This window comes from Falco rusticolus, chromosome 5, assembly GCF_015220075.1.
Source record: "Falco rusticolus isolate bFalRus1 chromosome 5, bFalRus1.pri, whole genome shotgun sequence".
In the NCBI taxonomy this organism is placed as follows: domain Eukaryota; kingdom Metazoa; phylum Chordata; class Aves; order Falconiformes; family Falconidae; genus Falco; species Falco rusticolus.
Genome location: NC_051191.1, coordinates 48,723,171 through 48,748,531, shown reverse-complemented (window position 1 = coordinate 48,748,531; position 25,361 = coordinate 48,723,171). Strand labels below are relative to the sequence as shown.

The following is a 25,361-nucleotide window of genomic DNA, read 5'->3' as shown; positions in this document are numbered from 1 at the left end:
TACACACCTTATTAGCTATTGTTTCTAATTTGACGTTGCTTCAGAGTTTGGGCTTACCTCAGCTTTCTTGGATCTTCTTCTCTTTCTATTGGTCACTGTTGTTAGACTGTAATAGCTTGAGTCAGGCTACAAGCTGTGTTCTATGAATACAGCCTAATATATACGCATCAGTGGCTACAGCTTTTAACCCCTAAAATAACTAAGGCACCTTCAGCACCTAGGCAGGAAAAGACAGGAAATCCTGACTTTAACATCAAGCAGCCACACAGCTGAAAACAGTCGATTTGTACGTTTTAGCAGATGAGAGGAACTGGTCTAGATGAAACAGGTAGCACAAAGTGTTCCTTTATTCAAAATTTTTGTCAGAAGACCCTTCACACGCAAAGCTGGCTTACATCATAATTCATTCTCGTAATACCTGAACTGGCCACAAAGAATTAAAAACAGTGCCATCTGTTTCTACGGAAATATTTTATTTGATTTTTATCAAACGCAGATGCTGCCATGCCATTTAAAGACATAATTCTTGATTAAGAGGAGAAGATAGCAGAAGAATTGCTAAGAATTTTTTAATAACACATTTTCATTTCTTTAAAGATTAAACCATACCTTTTTTGTTGTTGTTCAGAGAGATATTTACATATATTTCTACAAAGTTATCATACTCTCCAGTGCCTCCTGCAGTGAGGTCTGGTTTTAATTATCCAGGCACCAATTAGTTATCTTGTTTTATCATTGATCTAAAGTAAACACTTTCCAGCCAACTTGCTAACATAGACACATATTTCTCACATTAAGTATTTTGGAGGATTTTAATTTTCTTTTTCAGTCCAAGATTACAGTAACAACTTAATATCAGGAAAACTGGCCACATTCAAAGCCAGAACAATGGCATAAGTTTTTAAGGGAAGAAACTAATGGAAATACTGAAAATAGAAAATATATCCTGTACCTTTTATGAGTTTATATTAGTTTTAAAACTTATTTGTATAATTACTTTAATTCAGTTTCATCTAATTTATTTTAACAATAAAACCTCTAACAATTTATATCATTATATTTAATACTTTTCTTCCTAAACTAATAATGTTTCAAAAGAAGTTTGGAAGTAGACAAATAGATGATTAATTAAAAAAAATGGAAAGTAACCTTTCAGTATGTGTGCAGCTTCCACTGACTTCAGCAAGGTTAATGTTAAACACATCATAATTTTTTTTTCATAAGTATATTTTTGTATTACCCTGTTTTGTTTATCAGTAATTTTAATTGGCTTAAGTATGTGCTTAAAAATAAAAAGTGCTTAAGTGTTTCATTCTGCTAGAACTCCAGATCCTTCAATAGCTCTTAGAGATTGTTTGGGCTTTCTTATAAGCCAGGTATAAAATTGATTCCTGCACGCATGCTAACCCGAATATTTCAGAAGTTCAAATGAGATGAAATTAATTTACATCTATACCTAAAAATTAAGGTTTTAACTTTAAGCACATGTCTAATTATAAACAGAAAAAAAATAACCTTTTTATTACGAGTGTCACTTTAAACACCTAAAGATTAAAATGTTTCCTTTGACCTCCCGCAGCAGATGTGATGCCACATGCTAATGATGAGGAGGCTTGTCAGCTGGAGTCCAGGGAAGAAAGGTGGGGAGAGGCAGAGGCACTGCTGTATGAAAGTTAAAATAGTTGTGAATGATTTAAGGAGACTTCAGCATAAAAAGGGCATCAATAATTCTTGTAAAAGCCGGGCAGTGCAATGTAAAACTGGTTTGCATTTGTGCTAAATCTGCACAGAGTGTATAGAGAGAATATGGAGGCACTGAGGTCTGTTCATCGTTAAAGAATGAACTGAGACCTGCACAAATGGTATACTGAAGGGTTTAAAATAGTGAGTCCTGGTGGCAAATACCTGTTGTGACACACTTAAGTGCAAGTTTCCAGATGTTGCATATTAAAAAAAAAAAGAAAGATTGATTTATCTTATGTTTCATGGGGGTCTGAATTTACCCTTTAACCTGCTAACCATGTACAGATGTTCGTTATGTTGTCATAGAAGTCACTGGCAGAGGGACCTGCTGGTTACCTTGTGACAGGCAGTGGGACTATTTGTATGAACTACAGTTCAGCAAGTGAGAGGTGTGTCACAGTGTGCCCTTTGTTGATCTGAAGGCCAGGTATCTGATCCTTATCCAACACATATGCTGCCAGCCCATTCAAAGAAGCCGGAGAAGAACTAAGACGTTCACAGTAATGTGAATTTTTGTTTCTTCTGTTGCAAAGAGCAGAAAAAAATGACAAGAAATGTCCTCAAAATCAGGAAGAAAGGGTGTGATGACTGTAATATGTATTTTCATCTGCACTCAAAAATTTTGGAAAGAAGTCTGCAGGAAGAAGTGATTCCTCGGATGCCCAAGCAGACTTTTCAGAAAGGACTGCTTTCCATGCTATCTTCAAGATTACACACATATTTCCCATGATGCATTTGTTTTGTTCAGTCCTCCATCATCTGGTGTTACTATTTATTATTTAAAGGGAGCAATATATGGTAATAAAGTTTTATGGACTAATAAAAGACCATGGCCAAGATTTTCAAAAATGACTAATGGTTTGGGAGGCTTTTTGTTTTGAGTATCCAACCTGAGACACTTTCCAGGGCCTTGTGTTCAGTAAGAGGGCGTTAAGAATTTTGTGTTAATAAGGTAATTTTTAACCTGCGAAGCTGAGCAATCAAAGGCAAATATCAGTGAAACACAAACTGCTCCTGAGACCACGAACAATCTCCCCAAAAGTAACAGTGTGCAAGGTATTTGTGGAAAAATTATTACAGTAAAAATACTGTGAATGCCCACTCTGTGAATTTGGGAGACCTTTTAGAAGATACTCTTGGGAGCATTCTAGTTTGAGGAAGATGTCTCAAGCTATTAGATGATTTTTGCTCCATACATCTCCTGGCAATCCACACTGTTATTCAATGTAATAGGAGAATCTGTATTAAAAAAATATCAGAAAGTGAGGAGCACCAACAACTGCAGAGTGTGTTAACATCTCCTTGAAAAGAGTGATGTACATGCTTGAGACTAGAACAGCCCACAAGCTTGAGAAAGACTAGAAGGGCTACACAGATAAACTAGAAAGACCCACTGGAGGAGATACGGACAACTGGGAGTGCTGTAAGAGCTGTTGTTTTGTTCCAGCATTGAAGTTGCTGACGGTGAAAAAATGCATTGCTTTCTTTCAATAATGGCTGCCATATGTCTCATATTTAATACAAAGTAAGGTCTGTTATACATCAAGCATGTGTATAGTTCATCACCAGCAAACCCATGAGTATACTGCAAGCAGAGCTAATTCACTGGCTCTGTGGGTTGCTCCATTTAGCACAAGCTGCAATCCAGGGTGCCTAATTTGGGTACTATGTTACCAAAATGCAAGTGTCTTGCTCCAAAGGACAATCTGCTTATCTGAAACGTGCTCTTAAATTCCCTTCATGGTAACTAATAAAAAAGTGGTGCTTCGGAACCTGAAGGGAGTAAGTCCAGTTTATGTTCCCATCAGCACATTACTGATAGCTCCAGCCACCCATGCAAACCACTTAGGGCAGGTGTTTACATTTAGTCAGGGTTCAGTCCACCTCTTTCTTTTCTGAAGATTGGGGTGTAGTGGTGATCTCTTTTTTGCATTGCTGATTGAAATAAAGTAGGAAGCTCTGAGTTTTACTCAGTCACAAAGACAAAAGTTCTATTTCCAAACAATTCCATGACCAGACAGTGATATATCCCAACTAATAATATCTGCTACTCCTTTTAAAAAGGAGCCACAAAAGGTCAACAAGACCAAAGAGACTAAAATAAAGCAGATGAGTGAGCCTGCCAGGCTAGCCCAAGGGACAGTGCAGACAGATCAAAGAGGCCAGCACAGATGTCCCAGACCCTGCTAGAATGGACAAATTTTACTCTACATCATTCCTTGTGGGGGACAAAAAAACCCACAACCAAACAACAAAAAACCCACACCAAAAAACACACCCCAAAAAAACACCAAAACAAAAAAACCAGACCCACACCAAAACAGAAGCAGGAACTCTGCATCTCTCCTAGAAGCCTAGAATTGTCTGCCTAGACATCTCAGTGAGAGAAAATGCATCTTCTATGTAAACAGGCATTTCTGTGCACATACAGGCAGTGGAAGTATAGAGTTCACCCAGGGAGCTTTCAGGTTAGATTAGGAGACACCCTGGAAAATAGTTGGGCTGGATTAATTTGTGATATGTAAGTGTTTGTATAGGATTTAGGAAGATGAGATCCTATTCTAAAAGTCCAGAAAAAAAATTCTAGCAGTTTACTTTCTGCACACCTTCACTCCTTTGTAAAAACCACAGTGAGAACTGAGTAGCTCAGCTTAAAGAGACCCTTGCAGAGAAACACATTTCAGAACAGAAAAACTGTGGAAAAGGGCTCAGCTTTTATGGGAAATACACTGCTCTCCTGAATATGCCTCATTAAGGAATTTTTTGGCCCTTTCTCTATTTTGAGCTCTTTACCACAGTGACACCATAAAAAGGTTCCATGACACAATGCCAAGATCTGGTATTTATCTTGGCTAGATAGGTTTAGTTTACCTACTATGTAAATGTAACTGTCAAACTCTTACTTTAATTTGTTTTCATGTTTTCAACAATTTCAATACTGAAACAAATTTATCCTACTCGGGGACCCAATTTGTGAAATGCTTGATGTACGGCCATATATGCTAAATGTATCTTAAATATCCAACATGCATTTATCAATTACGCACATACATGGAGTTCTTGGGTCTGCATATGGCTATTTAGATGTTTAGTATTTTCCAAGCAACTAACAGTAAATTAAAACAAATTAGTCATCCGACACCCATTTTGTAAATCTGCAGGTTTGAAAAATAAACCATCATGGATTAAATACTCTAAGATAGCGTAAACATTCTGTGAGGTGTTAGTGCTACTTTTGTTTTCTTATTGCGTTCTGTTGTTAAAGAAGTCCAAAAATATTTGATATTACCTTCATTTTTAATTCCCACAATACGATGATGAATTCCGAGAAGTGTAGACTTATAGAAAGATCTATCCTCTAAAATAAACGACAAGGGTTTCAGAAAAAAGTACTCCCACAACTTAAAGAAAGAAATATTTTAGTCTCCTTACAATAAATCTCTGCTATAGTGATTCTGCCAGATGAGAAATTCAAGGTTCAGGTGCTTTTTTAGCATTTAGAAAGAAAAGCCAAATGGCATTAAGGTATATGAAAACCCAGCCCTTATTTTATTTTCCATAAATTGTCATATTTTTGGTTTAATTTTTAATGCAGATACTCTTGGGAAATACTGAAATTAAACATTAGATTATGTGATTTTTTTCTTGAACTGGCATGTTGGTCATAATTTGTGAGAGTTGGCATTTCCCAAAGCACTCAGGTTTTCTTCCAGAATCCTGACTCAAAGCTAGAATCTCACTCACCATGAATACTCCAGTCACTAATTATCCTTTCAGATGTAACATGTTGAAACTAAGTCTTTATACTATGGATGAAAGTCCTCAGCATCCAGCACGTTGGTGCCAGCTGACACCACCTTTTTCTTCGGAGACAGCTCTGGAATCCAGCTCCAGGGAGAATTCCTGCATCCATCCCTATCCAAGTACCATGCAGCACTCTAGAGGCCTTTGCCAGGGTTGTGCTCCAGCATTGCCTGCTCTTAGATGATTCCCCAGTCATCATGGTGGCTGCTGTAAATCCCAGAGGTAAATGCTTTGTTACTTTCTGCATTCTGTATATAATATATACCTCAGCTCAGGTCTGTGGCTTTCATTGGGAGCAACAGACCCTGCCATCCTTTTGAATCCAGGGTGGGAATGAAAGTACTGAAGGGGGTGACTTTTCTTATTTAAACTTAGGGACCTGAATAAAATCATCTCGTTTTTACACATGGAATCACAAATTCTTCTTGAAATCAATGCAGTATTGCACATAAGTTTGAGAACTTATTCATCTTACTGGTTTTTTTTTTTTTGGCAGCAACATGGTCATAATGATGAAGTCTTAATGTGAAGTTGAGGAAACACTTGTTTTCTGGTTTGGAAACCAGTCTGCAGAGTCAGATGGATGGCAGATGCACATGATGAGATACTGGAAGTTTGATGAAAATGGGAATTTCGAAAGATAGCACACTTGGCCTTACTTATCCTGAGGACAGCTTGTTGTTAAATTGGTTTATAGGGTATAAAATGTCTAAAGACTTCCAGTACTTCTGTCTGAAGTCTTACACATGTTTCAATAAAAGCATTATCTTCAATAAAATGCATTTTTACAGGTATTATTCAATACATTCCAAAGTGTCTTTGTAATTTTATTAATACGTGCTCTAGTGAGGTGGACCAGATAACACTGATATCTTGCACAGTTTACTCCATGCTAGGAGACAAGCGATAAAGACAAAAATGCTCTTTTGCACAGCATGTCTGCCTGCATAGTTAAATCTAACAGCCCATTTTCTTTACAGGTCCAAAGGCTACATGATAACTCAGTGACCTCCGTATCCATAAACCCTTGTTCTGAGCAATACAAGAACTGATTGAGTTGCAGCAGGAAAGATAACAGGGGCAGCAACCTCGACATGAGCATGGGACTCCTGGGATGGAAGCTCTCCGAGTTAGTGATATAGTAGTATTTTTCTCTTCTGAGTGCTGCTGCACCAACCCCAGCAAGGAGTCCTTCAGTCTGTTGGGAAAATATGCATTACCTGTCTTTCAGGCAGTGCAGCTATGCCCAGAGGTAGCCCTAGCAAGCAGCTCCTCCAGAGACATGAGATGTTTGAGGTTTTGCATGTTGGATGAAGGATAGAAACCTAAAGTCAGCAAATTCCGTATTGTTAAGCAGCTAGTTATGTTTTCTGACAAAGAAATGTGCTACAATCTACACTGTTATTCCAGACTTTGTTTTCTCTCACCAACATTCATGTCTGTCCATTTGGGAAAAGAAAAACCTGCACTTGCAGGGTCTGATTCTAAGAAAATATTTGGGTGATTTTTCTGACCTCCACTGCTGAGATACTATAGTGGGGATCTCTCTGCAACTATAAAAGCGTGTCTTGGATGCTAATCAGAATCATCTTACAGTGGTTTAAGTGTTACAACCAGATCTGACAGAAGATATGGGCAGCATTTTTTTTTTCATGAACTTTTAAAAATATTTTTAAACATATTGTAAGAATGGATTTAGACGCTGTTGCTCAAAATGTCACTGAAGATTACTTTCTTTGAGGGAATAAAAGACCCCATGATCCTTTCCTTGTGAGGTGGGTTTGATTTACCCTCTTTTGCCAGAATAGTATACTTTTTCTAAAGTAAAGCTTTCCTTTTGTTCAGAAATTAGGTGCATTTGACTGAATGTGCTTCCATTGTCCGCATTGTCATCTGGACTATAAATAGCATTTCCCCTTTTGTGTATTTGCCTCATTTCTTCACTGCCTTCTAATCAAGACTTATTTTTCTGCTATTTATTAACAATTTCAGAATAAAAAGATGCTGTACCACAGAGGCACTGTATAAGGGGAGTTATACTTACATAATAATTATTCAGGTAATCAAGACTTGTTATAAATGCTGTGTTTTCTGATCTGCAGATTAAGATTCCAGATTCTAAAAATAAAGATAACTCTCACCCCTAAACATGTAGATGGGGTTATGCACACAAAAGAATCATGGCTTATAACACTGAAGAGCAGCAATATGTATTTTTCCAGATATAATACTGCCCACTGAAATCCTCAGCTCCTGATTGTGTGCCTGCACCTTCATATACATTAACGGAGGGATATAAAGCAAAAAAAACCCAACCACCTAGAAGCTTTAGGGTCTGCAATAGCTATCAAACTGAGGACAACTTCTAAGTATCCAAAATGAATTATTTAGGGCAAGGATTTTATGTGGTTCAGTGAGCACAGACCTGAGCAATTCAGTCTCACCTCTGAACTCATTTGAGTTGGGTACTTCAGGCAGATCACCTCTCGGAGAGCGTTGGTGGGATGCTTCTTGTAATTGCAGCATGTGGATATATCGGCACAATTATATCCTGTCTAGCCCACAACCACAACTTTATCTCAGAAACTGCAGAACACAGTGTGATTAAAAGTATTTTGGCCTATTCTTTTAAACAGTTTTCTTTGCCTCATGAAGCAATCATTTGCCCAGGCACTTGAACCTGACATTCCTACATTCAAGATGAATGTCCCAAAGTACAGAGTTAGCACTCTGTGCTAACTAATGTTGTACTGTTCATACCACGCAGAAAAGAATTAGGAGCTATTTATCCATTAAAGTTATATAGCCTTCCAATTATTTTCTTACAGAAACAGAGTCTACTTAAAAGACTCTTGAGAGGCTTTTATCCAGTCTCTAAATCTCAAAAAAAAGTTCAGAACCAAAATGTCCTCCTTAAGCACTCTGTTCACTGGGTTGGTAGCTTATAAACTGTTTCCCTTGTTTTGTGCAGACATCTAAGCATACTTGCCAGTGCAGTCCCACGTGGGAGAGTTAGGTGAGATAGATCTCTGACTTCACTGCCAGCGCTCAGTAGCTCACAAGTGTCAAAATGGGAGCAGATTTGCACAAGCCAGCTGCAGACATCTGGGCATTGAAGGAAAGTTTCCACAGTTTTTGTCTACAGATTCTATATCCAAATTTTAGTCGAGTTATGATTTTTTGAGTATCATGGGAGATGAATTACGGACTGGAACCTGAAACAATAAATGCTCCACATGGATTCAATGCAAAACTCTTCAGCTGTAGAGCTGGTTATTAAAATTTATATTGTCCCCCGTTGGCTACTCATATTCTTAGAACCACAGAATCAAAGAAATTATAAATAAGTTGGAAGGAACATTCGAAGATCAGTTCAACCTCCTTCTAAAAATAAGGCTTATTTCAAAGCCAGATCAGTTCCTGAGGGCACTGCCCATGCAAGTTCTGAAAAACTCCAAGGATGGAGAGTCCACAGCCTCATTGAGCAATCTGTATCAGTGCTTTATATGCTCATTGTGAAGAATTTCTTTGTATGTCCAGCTTGAATTCCTCTTTTTGGAACTTTTCCTTTGTCTTGTCCTTTCATTGTGCACCCCTGAATCTGGGCCCTTTTTCTATAGTGCACTTTTAGGCAGTGGAAGACTGCAATAAATCATGGGACCGAGGCATATGGTATATTCAGAAAGGCTAAGGGAAGTGTCTTGGCATAGCCTGGAAAGGAGAAGGTTGAGGGTGGTTTTTGCAACCTTCCATCTTAGTGGCTCTCCACTGAACTTCATTTTGCTTTATAACCTCCCCGTCTCTACCATCTTCAGTCTATGATTGTTGCACCTTTACATATAACAGTTCAGACTGCTTTTCTTAATGATTTGCTGCCTTGTTGCCAGATCTCACAAGGATTTGGTTTATGTTAAGCAACTCCCTATTTATTCCCTTTCAGTAAAACTGAAGGCTTGTGAGTAGGGATGGGACCCTGCCAAGTTCCTTGCACTAGAAGGAACCAGAAGGAACAACTGCTTGCTCCTTACTTGATCCATTTGACTATTCTGGACTCTATAAAGCAGTGGAAGGCGTGGAGAACTTATGTTTCCAGTATATGTCCAGAAATTCATAAGTTGCTGCCTGTTCCTTCTAAGGAACTTCTGTAATTTAATCCAATATGAAAAATGTTTTTTAAATCAGACAATACTTATTTATTTGAAAGGTGACTCTATCTTTCTGAATGGCTGTGGAGCATACTTGCAGAGCAGTTCCTGAAATTTCATGGGTAAAGGTTTTGTCTATTGACTTTGTATGTTGTCATTGCAATACTGCTTTTCATTACATTAGTCGCAAATGTTCCTTTTTATGTCTGCTTTCAGTTTCATGTCATTCCAAAAGGATTTGATTTTTGCATATTCTTCCATAAGAAACATAAAAACCATGAAAGTGCCATGACAGATTTGCCCATTTTGACCTGAAAGAAGGAGGCATGCATATTGTAAGTAAATCATATAGCTATACTATAGGCTGCATGTTATGTAGCCCCAAACAGTGTAGTTCAGGCTAATTTACCATCTCGCTGTCTCCATGTTACTGCAGCTTCATGTCTGCCTGCTTTTAAGTAACAAGTTTGCACCTGTACACATAAGTCTTTTATGATATCATCAGGTTAGGTGGGAACAGGGATGTATGCATCATGTCTTCTGGTATCCGGAATGCTGAGGGGTTTATAACCAAGATCCATCACCTTCCCTTCCAGGAAGGGCAGAAATTGCAAGATGCGGCCACTCATTTCCCAAGGCTCTAGCTCTGTTAAGTGTTCCCAAACACCTACATTTCTGCCTAGTGCCTAGAAAACAATTCATGTCACTTTTATAAACTGAGAACTAGGGTACATGTATATTTTTAATTATTAGTTTCTGTAAGATATGTAGAGATCAGGAACTTATACAGTCTTCATAGTGTGATTTAGATGAATTAGTTAATGCAGAAGCAGAAATTTGCTTCTGTGTCTTACAATGTGAAAGCAAAAAGGTACTGTGTTCCATTTCTCCTTTACCAGAATGACCTTCTGCTCCTGTTTTTTCACAGGTACTGTGAAGAACAAGCTGTGTAATGTTATCCCTCCCCAGCTAACTGGGGATTTCTGAACTGCAGGACAAAGGTGTTTAAGATAAAAACTTACTGCCAAATGCCATTTTTTTCTTAGTTGTCCAAGTGCTCTTTGCAAGGTTAAGGTTCTTCGGTTTCTGAGGAAGGTCATTGGTACTGTTTGCAATTTTGAGAGGGATTTCTCCGACTGTACCCCTTGAACAGACTTCAAAATAGCTTGTGGACATCTGTGTATGCTTTATTTGCAACATAAGGGTAGAAAGCACCATAAGCAACATATTTTGATCTATCCTGAGGTGGACTGTTCTCAGTGTCAGTGTGCACACTGTTTCATTTTGCATAAAGGTAACTGGTTTACTGAAACAAACTCAAAAGAAGGATATGTTTCTGTCCTGTTTGCTAGATCAAAGCTATGCGGTGACACATCTCAATACCAGTTTGTTCTCTAAAGGTCTTAGTCTTTAGTGTATTTTCCTGTGAAGGGGACAGTTGTGTCAAAATCTCTCTGGAAATGGTTGAATGATGTTTCCTGTATCTTTTTCTATTCTTTGGGCTTTTTTGCATGCACATCTTTCTTCTTCTCCTATGTTATGATGCCTAGGTGCTATTCCATAGTGATTCCCACTTTGATGTGTTCAGAAAGCCCCAGCTTTAGCTTTTATTCTTCTATGAAAATTCTACCTTACTTTTAACAAAGGTTACTTTCAATCCTTCCTGTATGTGGGTAAAAAAAGCAGTAACACTTCTGAGTTCCAAAATGATGAAGATGAGTAAGGAAATATTTCTATTGTGTCTTGCATCTCCCCTTTTATTTTAGTCCCAGATTTCTTTGTGAATTGTGTATTGATTCTTAATATCTGGAATTGACAATGTGCCAACATCTGGAATTGACAATGTGCCAACTAAATGGTTTGGTGTGGGATGTTTTTTTTTCTGTTTTTTGGTTTTTGTTTTTGGGTTTTTTTTTCCCCCGAAGCTGACCATTTCTGCTTTTGCTATAGAAACTAGAAGAGTTTCTGTGTGAGTGTTTAGTAGTTTAGTACTTGAAAGGAAAATAGTACCCGTGGGATGATCTGTGTTTGCAAGCAAGTCATTTATGGCTCTCAGTTACTAACACATTTATTTCCATGTGTGTTCCAAGATGCTGACAACATTTGTACTATTCATTCCCAGGTAGAATATCTACTATGTCTCTATCATGAGTAGCTGTGGCTGGATTTTACTCATTGCCCACAGTTTCTAAGAAATTTCATTGTCCTTTTGACAATACTGAGAATTTAATTTGCACTATTTCATAGTACACTGACTCCCATACGGCAGACTCCATAAGACATCGACCTAATGGCCAACACAAGTGCAGTGGCATATGTTAAATTATATGTTTACAAACATATTGAAGCTTGAAAGTAGAGAAAACAGTTTATTTAACCTTACAATAATTTTAATAATAATGGAACAGCTTTGGTTATCTTGTCTTAACCTGATTATTTTTTTTCAATTTATAAAAGAGTGACAATGCTATGGACACAAAAATACTATTTGCTATGTTTTATTTCTACAATCTGGTTAAAAGTAGCATGCAAGTAATTGAATAAAAATATTTGCATATATGACTTATTTTGAAATAACATCTATACCAGCAATGGATAAAAAATCTTAACCATGAAAGTTTAAATGAAAATATGACCAAAAGAAGAGTAAACAATGTTTTAACCTGAAAAATGTTTGTTTCCCTGTTATCTTTCATATATTGAATTAATTTAATAATGTCATGGGCTCTGAAAACATATTTTCATACACTTTAAATTGTTCTTAGATTTTCAAATATTTTTTTCCTTTGTAATTGATAACAACATGAAAAAGGCATGAATGATGATTGGTTGGAGAGGAGTCTTGTATTTACACAGGCTAGCCTATACTGCTCAGCCCTCTGATGAAACCCACCTGGCTACCATGTATGTCTGGTACCAGCTGGCATGTATTGCATGCATGGCCATAGATTTATGTCAAATTGAACGTTTTTAATCAACATACCAGCCATATGAAGGCAGATTTTGCACCATGTTTGGTCATTCTTTCACTTTCTAAACACAACTGTTTGTAAAAATATGGGAACATTTCCTTAAAGTTGCCAAGTGCATGCTAAATATTAACAAACAGAATGGATAATATGCAGATTGACACTTTTTTTAAAAGGCTTTTCCTAATTTTAAAGAGCTATCATGATGTAATTCCTGTAGTTACTGCCCCTAGAGGGGAACTGGGTGCTCCTAGGTATCTCACTCCAGTGAAACCTCAGCCGCCACCCGAAGGCAGTTGTACATTTCCTGTGGCAGGTCAGCCCGAGTCAGATTGTTTCCATCCAGCCGCAAATGTGTGATCTTGGAATAGGTCATTGGCCCAACAACCTTACAGAAGCTGCTCAACGGGAACTCTGAAACAAAGGGAACATGAAGAAAAGAAAGTGTGAATAATTAGGGCAAATAGGGGAAAAACATTATTTTTCTGCTTTTTATAAATTTTATTTGGAAATTTTGACCTTCATTTATTCTACTATTTTTCAGTATTTTGCATATCCACTGATACAATTTGCCATGAGTTTAAATAAACTAGAGGGGCTTGTGTTAGGAAAGGTTCTTTCCATTAGTTGTGAGAGGTTCAGAATTTCAAGACTGAGTTTTTCAAGCGCTATGTGCTCCCACTTGATTTTTAAGACTTTAGATTTCATATAGAGGTCTAGTCCTGCATTTAGAAAAAAAGGTAAAAAATGAGTCTCCAGTTTTAGTGGGGATGCAGAGGGAAGAATCAATTATGCTGGGTACATTACGATGGAAGCGTAAAACAGTGCTACATAAGATACTGAGGGAAGTAAAACATTTCTGGAGAAACTGAAACCATGATATGGCCCTACCCTTAAGAACAGGCAGTCCAATAGGTGTCTGTGTCAAATATTATTTTTCATGCGTCATTGTGTTTTACTAGCTTCAAAATGAAGTTTCGGGCTGGGGTTGGGGAGGAGTTTTACATTTAAATTTTATAGTTGAACCTTTCCAGAACAGTGGGATTATAAGATTAGTAGAAATGTAAAAAAATATTTTAAAAAATTTTTATTGTAATGTATAGATCATGATATATATATTTTCTTTATTCAGTTGAAGTATTATTTGGTTCACATAACACCAAACAGGTCTTGAATGGAAAACTATGTCTTGTCTCTTATGAGTATATTAAACTTAGGCCAGAATTTTCATGAAGCAGAGTTCTGTGCTCAGTATACATAAGCATACACATACGTATGTTATACATCCCTGTCATGCCAAGATCTATCCTCAAGAGAGAATGTATGTGATTAAACCTGATGTTCCCTGCATATCACATTGTGAACTCTGCAAGGATGGTCCTTCACTCTCACCCATGTTTACTTTGAGTCAGACAAAGGATTAGTCCATTGAAAAACTAAATCACTATTAAAGCAGTCTGAAGAGGCTTGTTCTTCAGGCCATTGACATCAATTGAACTCACACAGAAAATACTTTAAAGGGACTCCTTTAAGAAACCCAGTCACTAGCATGCAGACAAATTTGGTATCTTCAGTTGCTTTTATGTTGCAAAGGACTAGCTCCCATAACTTCTGAGAAATCAAGGTAGTTTTAGCAAAATCAGATACCATTTTAACTACCAATCATACGTCATTTATGAACTTTTGAAAACACCACCTTAGATATCTTTTCTGCATGATTATTTAAGATACGGTGATGGCCGAAAATATGTTGTAGTGTTAAAGGAAGTGGAGGAAATGTCTTTCATATCTCCACTTTAACTTCAATAGGATTCTTTCAGAACTGGCATTACAATAACCATCTATCATTGATGAAACATGGCTTGTGTTAACCAAGTGCAAATATGCACCCATCTGTGCACACAGCTCTTTAAAGCATGAGAACTTAGGTAATTTTTTGGACACAGAGAAGTGATGTTGGAGAATGGGTAAAGATTTGTGTGTCTTTCACAAAATAAGTTGTTTTGCATAGAGATTGAGGAAATGTACTTCAAACATTAGATGCTGATCACCAATTTGATTAAGAAAATCAAAAAAGTTTCGTAGATTTTGTATATTGTACAGCTTTCTTTTGGAAGGGTAAGAGATAAAATGTGTCCTTAATGGCACATTTATTAGGCAGTCCATATTGCAATACAGTATAATTTTAAGATTGCAGACAAATTGTAATACTCTTCCAATTCAGAATGTACCAGCTAAAGTGAACTGATGATTCCTGTGAAATTTAGAATCATATAATCTGAGAGATGTTTATAGGATTGGATCTGTGTGGAATTTTGCTGAATGAAAACATAAGTTCCTGAGACTTTGAATGTATTTGCTTGGCCTACAGGCTATACCATTAACTATTTAGGTCCACTTTTCTGCAGATAGTTTGGGTGTAATTTTTAAAGATTAGGATAAACATGAATTCTAATACAGATATTTTTTATCCATTTTCTTGACATTCAGGAATGACATGGTAAGTATACTTTGTTGAAGCTAGACATTTAAAAACTTTATAAATTTGCTGATTTGTTTTCTTTCCATATTGTTACTTTTGAGCATAAATACTTCTGGTTGCAAAACAAGGTGTTCTTATACTTCAGTAGATGTCTGATTATTCAAAGGATGTAACTTCATGCATGTAAACCACAAAATTTATCTGTGTTACCAAAATACTTATCTGTGCTGACTATTTATGAGACTGAAAACACTTTGGAAGCGGATGCAGATCTAGTCCTCACAGAAGTCAAGGAAGCTCCATCTTGGGCTTCAGTGGGATTTGTCTCCAACATTTGGTGCGCACTACGTTTGTGTATTATTTTTTTATACAGTTAATATAATTGTCAGGTTTTAGAAGCATATTAAAAATGTTGGTTTTCTAATTGTATTCTCCACTAGCAGAAAATAATATAAGTGAGTCTTGTGAAAACACTTGATGTGTTGTTACCTATATGATCTATATGGGAACTCCAATTAGTTAGACTAGAGCAATGTTGCACAAAATGTGTCAGTGGCTTACTTCCTTCCTTATTATGCTTATTAATGTTTCAGGTGTTTAAATGTCTTCTTGAATTTACAGTATTCAGGTTCAAAGGCAGTGTACCTGGAATTTTGCCTCTAGTATGGCATTCATATTTTCCCAACACAGAATTCCTGAATGAGCCAGACATTAAGAATAAGAAGGTTTGGATGAAAATTTGATTTTCATTTGAATTATTATTTTCTCACTAAAAATGTCTGTTGCCATAAGAAATTCTGATATTCTAACAAAGTACTTGAAAATTTAAAATACCTGGGGTAAAAAAATAAAAAAAAAAAATCGGGAACAGGCATCCTCTCTCCTCTCCTATATCTATAGGGCAAAACAGGAGCCTAGAAACACTTATATTTTAGACAGAATTCATTTCTTATTATGTGCTAGGGGTGAGAGCGTATGCCTTGTACCTCATGAGTGTAAGCAGCCTTTAGCTAATCTTTAGAGGAAGATTAACTGTGCAAATGTTCCTTATTCAGGTGTGCAATACCGGGGGTAGCCCTAATGGAATCTGAAATCCTATACTCATCCTTGGGGGTCTGTGGTCCCACAGTAATCATGTGTGAGTTGTATCTTCCTAGGCCATTGTAAAAAAATCCTTTTGAGATTGGTGCAGTGAGCCAGGTAACAGACCATAAAGCCCCTGCACAAATAACTTTGTTTAGAATAAGTACAATTATGGTACAGGTACTGATCCAGCTGATAGACTGGAGCAGATTATTTTCACATTCCCCCTTGTTATACTCCATTCACATTGTATGTTCCTGGTGGGGTTTCCTGTGGAAGCAACAACTCTCTCCTTAACCCTTTACAAGCACAAATTAAATATGGAGAAGTCTGCATTTGAACCCTCTTCTTGTGTCACTGAAACTTTTTGATTCCTTTTTCTATCCTGCAGTTTCTTTTTGCCTTGAGGAGTCTACAAAACAAGTATGTGTGTGTGTGTGTATACATATATGTCATCCTAATAGCATCTTAGAGCATGGTAGTGAGCCACTGTTGTTATTAAACAGAAAATTCCACCCTCTAAATTACTACTAATAAAAAATATTAAAAAAAAGAAATTTCAGTTTAGAAGGTACTGTGTAGGTTTGAGCTTGGAGATCCAACAAGCATCAAGTACAGTAGATAGCGTATACAGTTGATACTTAACTTACATTTAATATAATGGATGTGCTTCATTTAATTAGAGATCAGAGGAGTTACTCTGAATTTGTCTTCACTCCAGATTGCTATCCACTTTGACCACTGCTCCACACACCACAGATGAAAACATAATGAACATAATGAAGCCAATTCTGCTATAATTTTTTTAATATATATGTTAATCAACTCTTGTTCAAAAAGTTTGAAGTCACTCAAATAGGGGTATTTCTCAAACATGTAATTTCTTTAATGAAACTCATGGACAATAACATAAAGAAATATTTCCTTTCTTTCTGGTATTACCAGAGTTGGAATCAGACTACTCTTTCTTAGACAAATATAAATGTTTATTGCTCACCTAAAGGTACCTGAGAAAAAGGTACACTAACAAATTAAGAACTCTGGAGAAATATATTTAAGTTAAATTTCAGTATAAATGAAAACTTTAGATTATGTAAGCATAAGCTGGAAGATTATACCTTTTGTACATTTAAAGGCAAATCATTACCCCTAAAACAGAAGTCTCTATCTCACAGTATTGTACCATGGGCCATAGTATGGAAGGGAAGCTTGCCTTGTTTACAGTCATCCTTACAAAAATCTCTGGCAAATTAAAAAAAACCCCAACATTAAAAAAAGAAACTGGTCCTTTGTTTGAGGCCCAAATGCTCAAAGAACAGTCAATTTTTACAAAGACTAAGCACTCACTGTATGGTCAGGTGTAATGAATAGTGAACTACAAAGGCTTTGATCACAATGCTTATTCCTAACTAAATTTTGTCTCACATTGTCAGTTAGCATCCTAAGAAACACAATATTATACCTGTGAAATCAGATAGTCAAGAAAAGTTATTATTCAAGTCTGCTAGATTTTATGGTTAAGCAAAAACCAGTAGAGTGAGTTCTCTTGGGTCTGTTCATAGGGTAGCAATGACAGTGCAGCAGTAGCTGGTGCTCATCCACTCCTCACACCATCCCCTCTCATCAAAACAAGGAACTGAGATGTAATGGGGGTGGTGGGGGGTGGTGTGTGAATCATAACATTGAGGAAACTGTGAAGCATAGCAAATACAAAACGTTTCAAAAGGTCTTGTCCTCTGGTAAGTTCTGCACTCAAATATTTGACTTTAGAAGCTACATCTGTATGGACTTAGCTATGTATGGAAGAGTTAACACCGATATCCTAAACCCCTGATGGATACAAGCAGGCAAACAAAAGAGACATGTTTATGGTTTACTTTATGCCAGCTGGCAACATGATGTCACACCAGGGACCACCACTGACATAGGTACGGCTGGAGAGCTTCTGACATGGTGGTAAGGCCCCTCCAGCTCTCCAACATCTCCTTCCCACCTGAGGATTAGGAGAGCTCTGTAAAAGCCCTGTCTCAGTAGAAACCTACATGATCTCATGCAAGGTGTGACATTTATTGACTTCAGAAGAAACATTTTTTCAAATCATGATTGAATGGAAAAAGCTTGCCACCTGATCATACAATGTGGGAAGTGGGAATGAAAATTAAAATAGCTGTAGCTCTTTGGATTTCGAGATGGGTTTGGAGGGACACTGCATAGGAGGAGGGAGGAAAGAGAACAAAGCAGCTACTTTGTTGTATCTTTTTCATTGTGCTTTGTGGCTGATACCTTATGAATTTTTTGTCTTCTCCCTCTCTCCACCCTCTAGCACTTTTATAACCAGCATCCTGAAAGGTTACACATACCACAGTCAGATCCTCAGCTGCCATCTGTCTCTTTTTTGCTGACATTTGGATCTTCCACACTGATCAAACTTTTCCCATTGTTTTTTCCTCAGTTGTGTAAGACAACTGCTCTTGCTTCTATGGAGTTACTCTAATTTACACAAGATGAGAATTTGACCAATAATACCCAAGTTAGTATAAAACCAGAGATTTCTCTCTTTAGGTAATTTGAGTAGCTATCAGATAAATATCTCTCTTTTAACATTAATGTGGACAACAGTCAGAGAAATGTCAGTGTGCTAACAGTCCAACCAATACCATTTCTTCAGGCTGGTTGATCTACCCTTTCAGACACTTGCATTGTCCATCAGTGTCTAGCCCATAGTAAATATTAATGAAAATACACAAATTTAACTCACTGTTAATTTTGTTGACTTGGAGGTAGAAGTTTTCGAGGTTCTCACTGACAGTTGGAATGCTCTTCAGCTGATTGAAGGAGAGATCCAACTCAACCAGTGACGTGATATTGAAAACATTGCCTGGTATTCCAGAATCTGTTAATTTATTGTGGGATAAACGTAAATATTGCAAGGCTTTAAAACCCTGGAAGTACTCATTGGGAACATTGGAGATCTGGTTATTATCAAAATACAGCATGAGTAAGGAATGAGGCAGTCCTGTTGGTAGCTTTGTAAGTTGATTGAAACTTAAGTCAAGATACAAAAGTGAATTCAGGCCTTTAAAAGCCCCAGAAATAGAATCTGCTTTCAGCTGGTTGTTCTGGAGGTGAATGACAGTCAGATTCACCAGCCCCTCAAGTGCACCGGGATTGACTTTTGTGATCTTGTTGTGACTTAATTGCAGGTCATCCAGAGTTTTGGGGAGTGGTCCAACTGCTTCCGTCAAATTGTTGTAGTTAATGTGAAGTTTCTTCAGATTCTTTAGTTTAGAGAAGACTCTTCCCTTAATTTTCGAATTTTCCAAATGGTTGTGATCTAGGATCAGCCACTGTAGGTCTGTTACGTTATCAAATGTGTTCTCTTCAATGCCCTCAATCATATTGTTTCGAAGATAAAGGTATTTTATTCCACTTGGCACAATTGGAATGGTTTTCAGTTTAAGATTGTCACAATACATGGCAGTAGGGTAGCTTAAAGGACAATTACATTCTGGGGCACAGACTGCTGAGGATGGCCCAAAAGGATCATAACCATAATCATCTCCAGGACCATAGTCATATTGACAAAAAATGCCACTAATCAATAACAGAAAGACGGGTAGGGAGTTTAAAGTCATCTTTGCAATGTGTCTTGTCCCTGTATGGTGAAAGGGAATAAAAAAGTTATAACTTTAATTTTTAATCTCGTTCAGCAATATTTGAAATTTTACCACATAAAGCTTATAATTAAAAGCTAATTAATTTAGGCTTCCTGTTCAAAGCTACTAAATATATAATTTTGTTAGTATTGCATTGTTACTACTGAAAACCTGTAGTCCCTGTCTTGTTATAATCAGCCTTTGTAATGTAAATTTGCAGGTCATTCTGCGGCTGTAAGTAAAACATTCTTTATATCTTCCTTCGTTCATTCATTAAGTCACAAGAAGGATGATACAGCCCAAGTTTTTAAAATTTGACACAGAAGAGTTTTCAAATTCAGTTTTGCTGAAGGCCATGTTCAGAGGCAGTTCTGCCATTTAAACTTTATCAAGCAATCCTAATATACTGAATTGCCTCATATTTAATGTGGCAATTTGACTGAAGTTTGAAAAAGGCAAGGAAGTTACAAACTCAGATTAATGATCTGCTGTAGAGTGTGTTGTTAAGATTCTTGTAGTTTGAAATATCTTCTCCTCAAGGATCATGTCCATTAAAGCAAAAAGTACACTAACTGTCATACTCACCTAAAGAACAAACTAATAGAAATATAAAGCATATTCTCCTGGACATGTCAAGCAACAAAAAATGCATATGTGTGCATGAGTATGCTTTATCTAATATGGATCTACAGCAGATCTGAAACGAATGAAATTCAGATAGTGCAAATGTTCTTGCAAATTCTATATATAACAATTTTTATTACATTGTATGATCATCTTAAATCAATAGAACAATCAAGTACTTGCTTCACATAGTTGGTCTTCCAGTTCACATACAGCAGAAGGGCATTCAGTGTCAGTAAACACATCCTTGGGGATCTTTTGCTGTGATTCAGTATGACTGGTCTCACCTTTTTAAGGGCATACCTTGCTTGTCAGATACTCCACAAGATACTTATCTGTGAAGATTAGTGTCTTGCTTTTATTTCTTACTACCTAGATAGATGTGTTGGAAAAGTGAGTCTAGCATCACTGGAGTCAATGAGCTTACTTTGATTTTCACCAGTATGACAAGGCTTGGTGTACCCAACAACTGTTCAGAGATTGAGATGATTAAGAAATTCCTCTGAACCTTCTTTTAAAGTAATTTCAGAAAGCATGTGAAGCCTGTAAAGAGACCACCAGGCATTGGTCTCAGATCTGGGCAACCTTCCAGCAGAGTAAGTCAGTCTTGCTATTGGCATTGCTTAACATAGAGTACAGTTTTTAAAACAGGGCATAGTTAGAAAGTCTTCCCTAATTCTAAATTTTCTTGCTTTTATTGACTTGATAAAAGCCACATCACATTCTAGACAACTAATAATCTCAACTGAAGTACCTCTAGGCAGGGCCTATTGATCTGCTACAGTACAGCATGAATATTTTTTTTAATTATCTCCATTATCTCCATTATGTCTCATTATCTCCAGTCAATTACCCACAAAGTCACTCTGCTAAATATTAAGCTGCTGTCCCCTGAATAAGGACAACTGTATATCGTCTCCATGGCATCAGTCCCATCAGATTTAGCAATTACAAACCATAGGATAGAACAATCATTGAAATATGAGTAATCAGTGTGATTTCCTTTGTCTGTTCTTCATTACTGCATGAGAACATGTAAACTCAACCTTCAGTCCCCTGCTGGTATAAATAAGTGCAGCTCCTCTGAAAGCAAAGTCACTAGTGACACAATTCAGCTCAAAATCTGGTCCTATTTAAGCACTAAACATTAAGGATGGGGGACTAAGTGCTTCTGTATTCTAAGTGTAAGACAGAGTGTAATGGAATCCTTGGACTACACTCTTTGGCTTTACAGTGGTATTTTTACACATCTGCATCATTTTATAGTCTTACTGATAAAGTATCATAAACATGCTATTTTAAATTCCAATTATATTGTTCTTCTATTTTCAAATTACATTTGTAATGCTAAATTTTATTCCTGATATCATAGGCTGACAGTTCTTCTAAATAGTATACAAAGTTTAACTATGCAGAACCCTGAAAATAATTTTTAAAATTAGATATCAAATGTTTTTAATTACTTTATCAACAACATTTTAAAATGTAGGTGACAATTCTGTAGTGCCAGAGCATATGAGCATGTTTGTGACAAAAAATAGCACAGTAAAGTACATATGTAGTATAGATAACTTGTTTTATTCATGGATTTTTCATTCACATATCTAAATGTTTCTCTGTCAGAAGTATAAAAGGTAAATAGATTTTCTACATGTGCTTGTCTGTTGCACTGAACTGTATGAATCCAAAAGATAAATCAGAATAGATTCCTAGATGCTCATCTTATAACATAAGCAAGCTTGAACTAATTGCCTTTTTGTTCTAACCTGTTACGTTGCAAAACAAGTGTGAAAATATTTGTGAAGTTCCTCAGGCTACTTGCCAAAACATACTAAATGGCATATCCACAAAATAATCATTGGAAAAATGATTACTACAGTAGAGTAGACAAACTATTCAAAGTATTTTGGAGCTAATCTATATTACCTTAATTTTAAAGTTGTGAAACAAGATAAATAGAAACTTATCATTCAATCAGCCTTAAACTAAATATACCTTAATTCTGCAACATAAGCACTTACACAGTTTGCAAAAGATCTAATTTTTAAAAATTTCAATATTATATTTAAAATTAGCAAAAAGAAAATCAAAATACCTACAATTTCCCTCTCATAGTTTACTTGATTAATTATTTAAATATCAAGATAACTTGTCTTTTTGTAAAATGAAGCAAAATTCTTTAAGAAATCGAGTCTGTGGAACTCTTACTAATAGATTATGAATGAATAAGTAAGCAGTGAGTAGTCTTACAAATTTCTTTGTACTGTACATCAACTCTTTGAAGTAGAACAAAAAAGACTAAAAAAGAGCAACACTGATGCACAAAATACGTGAGATTGTTTTAAGGAAACTGAGAAAGCAAATCCACCAAGCAACTGTTGATTTGTGTTCAATTTACAAATTGGCAAACTTATCCTGACATGTTTTCACATTCCCATTACAGCTACACTTAAATAGCTGAACATTACGGTTAAAACATGCAGCAGCACTTACCTTACTGCCTTGAAGCTGCTTTCCTTAATTCCCAGAGCAGATGCAATAAGGGACTGTATCGACCAATATATGCTGTAAACAGTGTCAGGAGGTAAAAGTCTGCCAGATCCTCTGTGTTACAAGAGAGAAAAAAAAAAAAAAAAAAAAAAAGAAAAAGAAAAAAAGCCCTAGTCACGCTGTTCTCTGAAGCTGCTATGTCATCATGGTGATCTTGTGGTGTGGCATGTACAAAAATGCAGCTCTTTAATGAAGTGCAGGTGGATAGCATATTGTGTACAAGGACAACCCATCTGTTATTCCTGTGGGATGAGAGTATGACCAGTGTTTCACAAACCTGAGAAAGTTTAGACCACTAGCCATAGCCTTATACAAGGAATTTTTGTATTTTAGAGGGAAAACATTTTAGGTTGTAAAACAAATTGCAAACAGACTTTTGTTTTCCAACTTATTTTATACTGTTAGACATGAGCTAACAAATAGCATTCAGACCTCAATGCTGCTGTGCTTCTTCAGCCAAGTGACTCATTCATTTTTCTGCCTTTTTCTTTAACTGTCTTATGTCCACAGTAAAATAAATATCCTTAATAAAAGTTTTAGCTTAAGGATAAGAATGAAACATGCAGGATTATCTTTGAATTATAACCTTTTCCACAACATTAAATACCGAGTACAAAGCTTCTTCTGCAAAGCATTGGAATTTATTTGGTCTGGGGATTTTCTTTGGTGACTGAATGTATGTTTGTTTAATAAAAACACATCCCAGGAACATTTTTTCAGCAGTTACTGTAAACTCACTTCATGCATTTGTTCATTTTTGCACTTAAAGCTTTCTCCTGCTTTTCAGAATCTGGAACTACTCAGCTTTACGTTGTCTGTTTCTTATTCCATGGATGTAGTTCAAGAATGCATCTTAAGGCTTGGATGGGATCTTATTTTCACCAGGCAATGCCAAAAAATAATGCACTAAGACAGTAACTGTTTAAAGTGAATCTTAATGTTTCCATAAGAACCTTCCCTTATCTCTAAATGGTGGATGTCTTCCCTTTTTATGGGATGCAACCTCTTTCTTATAAAGTTGGATGAGGACAAAAGTGAAATGTGCATATAGAAAGCATGCACAAGCCGTTTTAAAGTGTCCTGTGTGTTTAACTGTGTTTGACTGAAAATGTTGTGGGTAGAGATCAAGGGGGCTTTTGTTATCAACTGGCTATGTTTACAAAAAATCATGGTACAGGGACATGGCTGTGCTGGAGAACCCTAGACAGCTTCCTGAAGAAAAGGAGTCTGGATGTGGGCTTCCCCCAAAATCTGATGATGATGCATCTGGGCATCCATGCCAGCATAAGTTACTGGGAGAAGGGAAAGGCCTGAAGTAATTCAATATCCTTCACCAAGAACAGGAAAGGTGCCAAATTGTTGCAGACCTCAGCTCCAACAGTGACAAGATTAGCAAACAAATTTGCTCAAGACAGCGTGCTAGGTGCCAGTGCAGCCCACAGAGAGTCAACATTACTGTGTTGATACCCTGACATCACGCCTGTCCCCCTGGCCTGGAAAAACGATTTACACATTAGGAAACACGCTGATGACAGACCATAACTACATTACTATTTGAATGATGCAAATAAGTGGATGTGAAGCAGTGGGATTACAACAGCGAGTTAAGCTAAGTAGGTGAAGAAGTGTGTGTGGTATCAGAACTACACATGAAGAAGTAGACAAAGCTGTTGTTGCTCTGCGTGTGGGTAAATGGAGACCAGATGGACTTTCTCATGCATAGTATGATACTTACCTGAAAATTACTTGATTAGTTTTAGCTGACCAAGGAAAACCTAAACTGTAGCCTTGACTGCAAATGGGGTAACAAGCAGAAGCATTCAGCAAAAGATCAATTGGAATATTTTTTTAATACAGAAAGTGATGCTTTTGAAGGCAATTACTGAGGTTTGCTCTGTGGAAGAAGGTGCAGCAAGCTGAGCAATGGAGCATAATGTTTGTAAAGAGAATTCTAAAATTCATAGAAAAGACACAGGTTGCGTTTTCTCTGATTAAAGATTTGTTTTGAAGGACAAGCTCAATATTATAAAAAAATTAATACATCTTTTGATCTTTCAGTAATATATGTAGTTTTGCATTTGCTGTACAAATAGAATTTTATATTGGCTTCAAATACAAGGTAGTGCAGGCTTAACAAGTTTTTGGCACAATTATATTTATGCACCAGTTGTTCATTACATTGATTTCTGTAGGTCCAGTATACATCCTTTTTCTCTTTCTACTAACAGAAATAAAAAGCATGCGTATCTTTATAACTTGTAGAACAATCTTATTAAACAAACGTGATGACATTTTACAATTAACA

The 25,361-nt window shown here is 36.6% G+C and overlaps 1 protein-coding gene across 1 annotated transcript; it reads right to left on the bottom strand.

Annotated features, from left to right (window-relative positions):
• Positions 1-12,034: 12,034 nt before the first annotated feature.
• Positions 12,035-23,460, bottom strand: LUM (lumican). The gene is made up of 3 exons (XM_037389906.1): positions 23,000-23,460; positions 18,985-19,881; positions 12,035-13,075 (listed from the first exon to the last, which is right to left on the bottom strand). Exons 2-3 carry the CDS (start codon positions 19,859-19,861, stop codon positions 12,921-12,923), a joined length of 1,032 nt encoding a protein of 343 aa, XP_037245803.1. The 5' UTR covers positions 19,862-19,881; positions 23,000-23,460; the 3' UTR covers positions 12,035-12,920.
• Positions 23,461-25,361: the final 1,901 nt, after the last annotated feature.